At 35.7% G+C, this 10,221-nt stretch overlaps 1 protein-coding gene across 4 annotated transcripts in view; it reads right to left on the reverse strand.

Moving 5' to 3' along the window:
• Positions 1-10,221, reverse strand: part of LOC107674342 (dedicator of cytokinesis protein 5-like) — a 61,951-nt gene that overhangs the window by 25,053 nt on the left and 26,677 nt on the right. For all 4 annotated transcript variants that reach the window (XM_016468294.1, XM_016468295.1, XM_016468296.1 and 1 more), the window contains 12 exons: positions 9,169-9,269; positions 8,799-8,933; positions 8,184-8,295; positions 7,584-7,654; positions 6,940-7,046; positions 6,698-6,834; positions 5,013-5,108; positions 4,647-4,745; positions 4,146-4,316; positions 1,280-1,380; positions 1,110-1,168; positions 720-874 (listed from right to left, as the gene is read on the reverse strand). In XM_016468294.1, the coding sequence (XP_016323780.1) occupies positions 720-874; positions 1,110-1,168; positions 1,280-1,380; positions 4,146-4,316; positions 4,647-4,745; positions 5,013-5,108; positions 6,698-6,834; positions 6,940-7,046; positions 7,584-7,654; positions 8,184-8,295; positions 8,799-8,933; positions 9,169-9,269 (1,344 nt within the window). The remainder of the gene's footprint in view (positions 1-719; positions 875-1,109; positions 1,169-1,279; positions 1,381-4,145; positions 4,317-4,646; positions 4,746-5,012; positions 5,109-6,697; positions 6,835-6,939; positions 7,047-7,583; positions 7,655-8,183; positions 8,296-8,798; positions 8,934-9,168; positions 9,270-10,221) is intronic.

A 10,221-nucleotide genomic window follows, 5' to 3' on the forward strand; every position in this document is an offset into this window, starting at 1 on the left:
GTCATCCGACGTGACGTCGAGAGTGACCGACTGAAAGGGAACTGGTGGTACAAAATAAGCACATAACATTGTTATGTGGATGTACTAATTACAGACCCCTGAATCTAATACTATCATAATCGTATTGTGGTTTTGAGGTAACAGAAAATATCATATCACTGGCTAGGAGTTATCAATATCAGATCAATCAATATCACAACAAATTGTGATGAAACATTCGAATTACACACCAAGTTATCATACTGAATATAAATTATGCTCATAGGCATATAAAGCATATAAATTAAAAATAATAGCTCACAGTTTAAATTAAGGTATATACAATGTAGCTAATATTAAATAATGAACAACACTATTACAGCATTTAAAGTTGTATAACAACATAAAACAATGCATTATGAACAAACATCCATTAACAATAAGCAATAGCATATTTATAAATTAACATTAGCCTAAAATCTAACTTAAAATATATATATTTTTAAATTAATTTTAGTTCATCAAACCTAAAGCATAAAACTAAGCGATATCCATTTTTTTATTAAATGAATCTATATTTGAATAAATAGATACTTCTGCACTGAATAAAATATAAGATTCATATTTAACAGCATTATGAGTGTGCCTATGATGCCTAAATAAGTTGCCTAGGTAGACAACTTCTGCAGGTTTTAAAACAGAACTTCTCGAAATGATGCTGGCACAGAAACAACCCTCACCTTCTGAAAGTTGTGGTTGGTGCTGAAATGGTGTTCGCACTGCATCATGTCAAAGAAGATGGGGATGGTGGCTTTCCTCAGCTCAGGCTCAGGCACTAACGTGGCTTCCAGGATCGGCCCCACCATCGCAGGGATGAACTTCATCTTCTGTTGGCCTGAAAGTGACAAACACCCAATGACATCACAAAACAGCCAAAACTCCCTCAGAACTTCAAAGAAATTAAATATGCACTCTGTCTCAGCTTGCAAAGACAAACACTACAGTAGTGATTTCACTCTCCATAAAAGGCAGTTTTAGGACATTCTGTAAAAATTCCTCTTTACATTCGACACTTTTGTAATTGTGGTCACTGTCTCTAACAGATAAGAAGCACAGGAAAAAGCTTTTACCAAGATTGTACCACATATCTCTCAGCTTGAAGCCGATGCTTTTCCGCATGTCTCCGTACCTGTTTACATTTTTAGAAACTCAATTTAAGTTGTCGGCCTTTCAAATAAAATGAACAAAAACCAACACTTGAACTCTAGAAAAACAATGTACCCGCAGGTCTCTCACTCACTTGTTGAGAATCTTGTTGCGCTTCTCGAGCGAGAAAGACTCCAGCTGCAAGGACTTGTGGGTGAGGAAGGCAACAATCAGGTGAAAATAGTTGTTCCAAAGCTATTGAAGAAAAACAACAGGAAATCATCAGGACAAAACAATTTCCTGAGCACAAAATAGACACAAAAATATAAGAATATGGCAAAGATTAAAAAAATTCCGTGAGTCTTTACAGTAATTTCCTGCATTTGATGTCACCATGGTGTTCCAGCAAAGTTTTGGTGTTACCATGGTATTAGGGTACATAATCAAAGTACTGCACGAACAATGTTTAATACTTATGAACAATAGTGAACTCTATTAAAAATAGGATTTATTGAGGGAAACTAGTATTTACGACTTCATTGTTTCGAAAACAGAAATGTCCTTGTTCTATTACTGCAACACAGAGCTAGAAATTCATTTGGATTTTCTGTCAGAAATATTGGCAGATGTTTTGGGTTACATAAGCACAGATGAGTAAGACATAGCCTTGCTTTGATTACTTAGACAATTAGTTTGTACTGATATACTGTAATGCATTTGCTTTTTTAATCGACTGAGGTCTTACGGGTGAAATACTTCCGATGCACGGGGTGTTGAATGAATGGTAACCAAGCAGCAGAAAGTTTAGCAGTTGGGTATTTTTCGAAAGCGGTATCTCTTTTCCCAAAAGATCATCACAAATGAGCATCATAAAAACATGTTATATAAGAGCATGCAACAGAAAGTGTTCATATGCTTCATAGAAATGCCCTAACATTACTCTCCTGGAAAACAATTACATGCACAGAACAATTGCTCACTCAGTGCATGCAGAGATACTCACAGTGCAGATTATCTGTGGTCAAATCACTACTGCAAACCTTACACAAAGAACATTAAAGGTTTTATTGTTTTATTTTAATCTTTGTGGTCTTATTATAATGTTTGACAGGTTTTTGGTTTTTTTTGCACCAAAAACATGACCATTTTCTACAATCTCTCAGACGTTAGGATTAAAAATGATATAAATTCCCTGCTTTCATATTAAATGAGAAACAGCGCTTTGCTGCGCTTACACATGGTGTGGTTGTGGGATTGCTATTAGGTCTCATAGATTACATTGTGTGACAAAATCCAAGGCATGTAATATTTAATGATCTAGAACACATTAAAATGAGCTTTAATTGATTTAATGAATATGATGTTTAATTTCTTGTAGAAACAGAACCATAGGTTTACATTTATGCATTTAGCACACCCTTTTATCTAAAGCGACAATTACTCTTTTATTTACTTCTTTTAACCATTCTGTCAGATGCCATTTTGATCACAACCATACCAACACTCTGGTTTATGGGATATCATTGCTTCTGAAAGATCTATGCTGCCATTCAACAGTCAACCAAATGAAGTATAGGCAGGTCTTTGCAGGCAGGATGTTGCGCAAACATTGGATTTGGATGTGTCTTGATGGCTTCCTGCCTCAATTTACTGCCTGTGAAAGCAGCGTTCTTCAAATTAAGGATTCAGCAGTGCTGTTTTTAGGATTGGGATGGAAACACAAGTTCTGATAATTACAGTATGGCTAGTACAATGGACTCCTTTATCTCAGAAGATCAAGGAAAATATTCCTCATGGTACAGCCTTTTACCTACAGACAACTTTCATTCATTTCTTATCCAACACACCAGTACCGTTCTTTAATGGTTCATTAACAATTCTTTTAGTAATTTATATTTGGAAAAAAGAAATGCAATTCTTTGCAAATGCAATTTTTTACAAATCTTGCAAAAGGTGTGTTTACACTAATATTTAATGACTTATCACAATCTTTTTTGGTCTTTATTTCACATTCTAATTGGCCTTAACTGTATATTAAATAACGAAATTAAAACAAAAAAGCGGCAACACATTAATTTATTTTTTTTTAATGCCACTGAGAAAACAGTGTATCTTCAACCCACACTGACGTATGAACAACCAGTCAGTAACTAAGTGCACTATTTAAGCCTCACAGTTAGTTGTATGTGTTAGATTCACTATAAATAAATTATTTATAAGAGTCATTACACAAATTACACTGCATGTTTGGGGGCTGTACGATTTTTAAATGTTTTTGAAAGAAGACTTTTAGCATAAAAGGATGTGTTTATTTGATTAAAAATAAATATGAAATAAAAATAAATAAGTAAAATCAGTAATATTCTGAAATATTATTACAATTTCAAATAACTGTTTTCTATATGAACATATTTTAAAATGCAATTTATTTCTGTAAAGTCAAAGCTGAATTTTCAGCATCATTACTCCAGTCTTCAGAGTCAAATGATCCTTCAGAAATCATTCTAATATGCTGATTTGCTGCTCAAGAAACATTTTATTGTTTATATTATCAATGTAATGAAAACAGATTCATATTTTTGTGGAAACTGGGATATGTTTGTTTTCAGGATTCTTTGATAAATAGAAAGTTTATAGAACAGCATTTATTTAAAACAGAAATATTTTGTAAATTACAAATGCCACTTTCTTATCACATGAATGCATCTTTACTGAATAAAAGTATTAATTTATCTTACTGACCATAAACTTTTGAACGGTAGAGTAAAAGAACCATTCATAAGTGCTATCAGACAACACTTGCCACCAAACATGTTCCAGTTGGAAAAATGGAACTGGTTCTGATTCAGTTGCCAAATATTTGCAGTGCTTTCAGGAGCAACATTGGTATTCACTGCTGTTTAAGGCATTGTGGCTTGGGCAATATAGAAGCATGACTGTGTTTCCGGCAATATAATCTCGGTCTTGACTGAAGCGTAATTGTGTACTTGAAACCCCTATACAGTCCTCGTTAAACTGACCTGCAAGTGGAAGTGTGCGGAGTCCAGGAAGTATCTGTTGAGAACATCTGAGTACTGGTCAATCGCCCGCAGAAAAACTTTCATTTGGTGAAGATTCAAGATCATCCAGTCGGGCGGAAACACGCTGCCCATCAGGTTTTTGAACATGATGAAAGTCTCCATTAGAAAGTCCTAGTTGGGAGACAACAAAAAAACACGGATTCTTGTTGTTACGAGCATGTACGTGCATGCCGAGGAAAACTATGATTAGATGCAGACCGGCAAATGACATTTGTGCTACGCACAGATATGCCTGATCAGGAAAAACAGATGCTAATTTGAAGCTATGCTTATCTTGTTCTGCTATTAAACCCTGACTCAATTCGACAGACGACAGGGAACAGAGCCACATGCGTCGCATCAGTCAGCTGTGCAAAAGGTGGATTATTTATAACTTAACTCTCAGAGCACGAAAGGCTCTGTGATGATAGATGGGGCTTGCGGAGAGAGCGGGAGACTTACGATAATGTCCTGTCTGGTTTTGAAGGTGCTGATGTATTGTGCGTAATGCGCGTCTTCCATTTGTTTCAGGATTGCGGTCATGCATGCCAGGTAGTGGCCCTGTGTCCAGAGGAAGAGAAGAAATAATCAATAACTTTACATGTGCTGCCCACTCCGCTGAGAAAACTCATAGCCACGGGCCTGGGCAAAGAAATAAACAAGTTAAGTTCAGTGGTCCAGACTGTTGTTGTTATGAGTTTCAGCAGGTGTGTGTGGGCTTCGGTGCTGTGCGGTCGAAACAACAACAGCTTTGACAGGAAGGTAAGCTGATTTAGCTCTGCTAAATCTTTCTAGAACACTCCATATTGTTGTCTGCCAGTGTCTTACTATGAAGGGAGAGTCCAAACTCAGGTTGATGACCGTACGGTTGACCCTCCGCAAGAGACGGTCCACAATTAACTTCACATGAGTGGATGTGGGACCCTGAAAGCATAAAAAAGGTGAATGAGATGCACTGAAGGATGCTTGAATGCATGGTGGATGAACCCAGAAAGGACTCTCTCATAAACAAAACTTAAAATGACCTTATTTTGGAAATTTGCAAGAGATGCTCGCGAGTCGCAAGAGTTTGACCTGAAATGTCTGCCTGTCTCAATACAATATCAACCGAAATGTCAACCAATCTTGAATGCACTGTCATATCAACAAGCCAGCGAAATGCATCATGGTTGAAAGATCAGCTTGTCTGTATTCATTCAAAAAAGTCATTCACTGTCTCATGTAGCTAGACTTTTCACCAGGAAGTCGCTTTTGCTCACCAAGGAAGCATTTATTTGCTTAAAAACAGTAATACTGTGTAATATTATTATAATTTTGTAATTGTAATTTTGTTTTGTAATACATTTTAAAATGCAATTTATTTCTGTAAAGTCAAAGCTGAATTTTCAGCATCATTACTCCAGTCTTCAGTGTCACATGATCCTTCAGAAATCATTCTAATATGCTGATTTGCTGCTCAAGAAACATTTCTAATTATTGTCAATATTGACTTGTGCTGCTTGTTTGCGGAATAAAATTATTGATTTAATTAATCTTGCACATCCATTTTTATGCCTTGGCAAACTAAAACGTCTGGTTTTCTGCGATTTCTATTCTACATTGTCTTGTTGACAAATCAACAAAATTTGCAACAGCATTATATAGATGGCCAAGAAATAACGTGTTGAAAATTACAAACCAATCATTAATGTCATTTTCCAGTTCCATTTTCCATTTTTTGCTGGAAATTGTATTTTTCTGAAGAAAAAGTACATGGAGATATAAATTAAGAAATAAATAAATGTAAAACACTTATTATAATGTACTTATTAAATAGAAATTAAATATAGTCAGTAAGATTTTTTAAGATATATTAACACTTTTGTTCAGCAAGGATGCATTAAATTGATCAAAAGTGACAGAAAAGACTTTTACAAAACATTTGTTGTAAATAAATGCTGTTCTTTCTATTCATTTCATTCTATTCAATTATTCAGTTTTGCCATCACAGGAATAAATTACATTTTAGAGTATATTAAAATACAAAACATTTGTTTGTGTAATAATATTTCAGAACACTACAGTTTTTATTGCATTTTTTAATCAATCAAATGCAGCCTTGATGAGCATAAGAGATTTTTCAAAATATTATAAAAATTTTACCGACCCCTTAATACATTTTTTGCATGTATTACAAAAATTTTTATTTATAGCAAATATTAAAAATGCATAGCTAAAATCAATACGTATCATTCTTTTGTGGTGGGGCCAGTGAAAGTGTTCAAAGAGGAAGTAAAAATGACTGGGGCAACACAAAAAAAAATCCTTATTGTTAAGCCATGACTGAATGTGTAAACACGTCTCCATTTCCCAGTGGACTGATAAAACCTGTACACCCTGACTCCTGGAAATTGCATAAAGCCAACCAATTAGTTTGGTTCCTGTGGTTTTGCTCATCAGATAGTCTGAGGCTGAATTAAGGTTCCTCATAACTGGTTGAAGTTGTTAGGCATCCTCAACTGCATCAAACTCACCACGTCTTTACAGTCCAGCATGTCCAGGACGGTGCTCAGCAGCTGGACACAAGCCTCAAGATCGGGTTTGTTGGAGTTATCGTCCAGCTGCCCACTCAACTGATCTGTGATCAGAGGCAACAAAACATCTCTGCAGTCTAAAAGCACAAGAGAGTATATGAGAGGTGTGGATGACACACAGCTTTTATTGCGAGTCGATGAGAAAAAATGATATGTTGACCTGAACGACTGTCAAGTCCTACCTGGCTGTTTGAACAGGTTACTCTCAACAATTTTCACCAGACAGCCCAGCTTCTGCCTCACCATCTGAAAATCTGGGATGCTTTCGATGAACTTAGCCAGCTGAACACTGTGTGAGAGAGAAATGTGTTCCACGAAAACGCAAAGAGGAAACTATACAGCATGGTACAGAAACGAAGTCAGAGGGTAATTACGTGAAAAGAAAAGAAAGAACTGACATACATTTTTTAACTCGAGTGTGAACATTTGAAATACAGTACACTCCCTACACTTGTCTTCAAACAGAAGATGTTTACAAGCCTGTTAGAGATGTTAAGCAGTTTACCTAAGATCTACAGCATCAAAGACCTTCTGTAAGTCAGTGATGATGGCAGGAAGACAGCATACAACGTTAAAGCTCAAATAATAAACTGAATTAATCATGTAAGTGATTTAACAAAAATGCAAGCTTCACATTTCTGTTTTTTAACCATCAGGAACACTGGTGCAATTTATTTGTAATTATAAGTGCCTTACTGTAACCATGATTTATTTTTTTCTTATTATGGTAAACAACAGTATGCCACAAATTTGTTTCTAACCAAACCGATGGTGATGTAAAGGCTAGATATTTTCATAGCAATGTGAAATACATCATTCACTTTACCTGAGCTCTACAGCGTCAAAGACCTTCTGCAAGTCATTGATGATGGTGGGAAGATATTTCAAGATTGCTCCCTGTAAGATAAACAGAGAAAGTTCACTACATATATAATGAAAACAATAATATTGTGAAATATTATTACAATTTAAAACAAATGTTTTCTATTTGAATATATTTTAAAATGTAATTTATTCTTGTGATGCAAAGCTGAATTTTCAGCATCATTGCTCCAGTCTTCAGTGTCACATGATCCTTCAGAAATCATTCTAATTTGCTGATCAAGAGACAATTCTGATTATTAATGTTGAAAACTGTTTAATATTTTTATTGAAAATGTGCTATATTTAGTTTTTCAGGATTCACTGATGAATAGAAAGCACAAAAGAACAGCATTTATTTGAAATAGATATCTAAATATTTTTAATATCACTTTTGATTAATTGAATGCATCTTTGCTGAATAAAAGCATTATGTACTTTAAAAATAAAAAACAAACTTTTCAACATTAGTGTAAATCTTTTACAAACCTCTGTGTTCACAAATGGTATCTGTAAACATTGCTTCTAAACGTTTATTGTATATCCATGTAAAAAAAAAACCTGCCTTTATCTTAACTCCTTCATCCAGAGGTCTGTCCATCAGAATGCTGATAGAAAGAAATAAGGTCCGAATGGAGTCGAGAAACTGCCCTCCATCTTCACTTTTCCCATAAAACCTGACAAACAACAGAAAAAATCAGAGAAAAAATGTAAAGAACATTTGAGTGGAAACATCAGCACAATGATTTTAGGGTGTTGTGGATGGATGCCAGGGCGTTAAAAATCATTTCATAACAGTGTGAGATGAGCTAGGCATTTATTCAACTCCATTACCCTATCTATCGATCTATCTATCGATCTATCCATCTATCTATAAACATGCTGCATATGAATGCATGTCATCTATTAATGCATTAAAACAAGCTGCTTTCTAGAAAGGTTTAGAGATTCAAAAATGTATTTGAACCAATGCTCTTGATTTAATTGCCTTTGCTGAGATTCAGATGGAGGTCCAACTGTCCCATGTGTTTGTGCAGAGATAGAAGCAAGTGATTTCTAAAGTGTATTTTTTTTTTTTTTTTGCTGTTGCTTTTTCATTTTTGCATTGTCAGATCAAGGACAAGTTCAATCAAGCCCTCTTGAAGGCTATTTTTGAGAGCCTATAATGGCCAGTACCCACCTTAAATAGAGAATCCGAGACTGCACAATGAAATGAAAAAGATACTTGAAGGCTTTCAAAGCGGCGTACAGTCGCTCCGTATGAGCCGAGTCCTCAGCATGGCCCACAAAATAATTCAACACTTTGGTCAACTTCCTGTGAAAAGACAAGGCAAACCGAGGTAATTACGGCATGCCTGCAAATCAATACACGTCACAACCGAGAATGTCACTGGACAGGTGTATATAGAGAACAGGTCAGAGACGGAGAGAGTTTTAGTATGAGATGGCAAGGTGAGAATTAAATGCAGACAAAAATGGCCAAGTTATATTAAAACACATGAACTGTGACATAAAGGACAGAGAAATCCAAACAAGACAGTAACTCTTACTGGTATGCCAGAGTAGCGCTGAAGTGTTTGCTAATGTAGGTCTCCAAAACAGGGTTGAAATGCTGAAACTTTATGTCGCCGATGAGTGAGATGATGAAAACCTGGACAAATCAAGCAAAAATACGAAGTCTAGCTCCACTTAAAAACTTACAAAGTTTCAAGACAACATTAAATCTCAATTTAATTCCTTAATAAATGTCTCTTATTTTGAATGATTCATCAGAAGAAAAACCATTTTAACTGTATTTCATCAAACTGAACTCTCAGCCTCTGCAAAACTACCCTTCTTTGCTTCTTGCAACAAAGATAGAGTGGACAGGGAAAACTCATTATAACCAACTTGATTTTTACATTTTCTGACATGATGCACAACCTCAAAGGACTATGGGGCACAAACGTCACAAGGTCTGTCACTCTCTATCCCAAATGTAATACAATTAACACAGTGGTTGAAAAAGTGGATGAAATAAATAAAAATCACCCACAATAAATAATGGTTTTCATAGACATCAAGCACACATCACATGGCGGAATAATCTGACCTGTATGTCTGTGAGGGGGAAGACATCCCACATGCAGATGGCGATATGGCGTGTTATGGTATTAAGGTTACTCATACGGATAACTAATGAAAACACAATGATGCGGCAGAGTGCTCTTTATACAGTTTGTAACTTTAATGTTACTTTTGTGCAATGATTTGGCCCCAACAAGCCGCATGATTTGAAGCATCATGATTAGAAAAGTTAGACCAAAGTTTAATACTTGTTCAGATCCCGAACCCCAAGTGTGAGCAACAGTGTTGCTAACTCAGAACAATCTGCCCACACTATGAATTTTCATTTATGATTACTGGATAAGGTTTTTCTTTTTTAAAGGGGTCATATGATGCAATTTAAATTTTTCCTTTCTCTTTGAAGTGTTACAAGCTCTTGGTGCATAAAAGGCCGTTTCTCACTCAAGCCCGCCCGCCTCCACTCACTATAGCCCGCCGTGTGTTTCGTTGTGAAAGCGAAACTACTTTGTTTGGTCTTCCAAAAGAGGACACGACTA

This window comes from Sinocyclocheilus anshuiensis, unplaced genomic scaffold (assembly GCF_001515605.1).
Source record: "Sinocyclocheilus anshuiensis isolate Anshui unplaced genomic scaffold, SAMN03320099.WGS_v1.1 scaffold188, whole genome shotgun sequence".
Lineage (NCBI taxonomy): Eukaryota > Metazoa > Chordata > Actinopteri > Cypriniformes > Cyprinidae > Sinocyclocheilus > Sinocyclocheilus anshuiensis.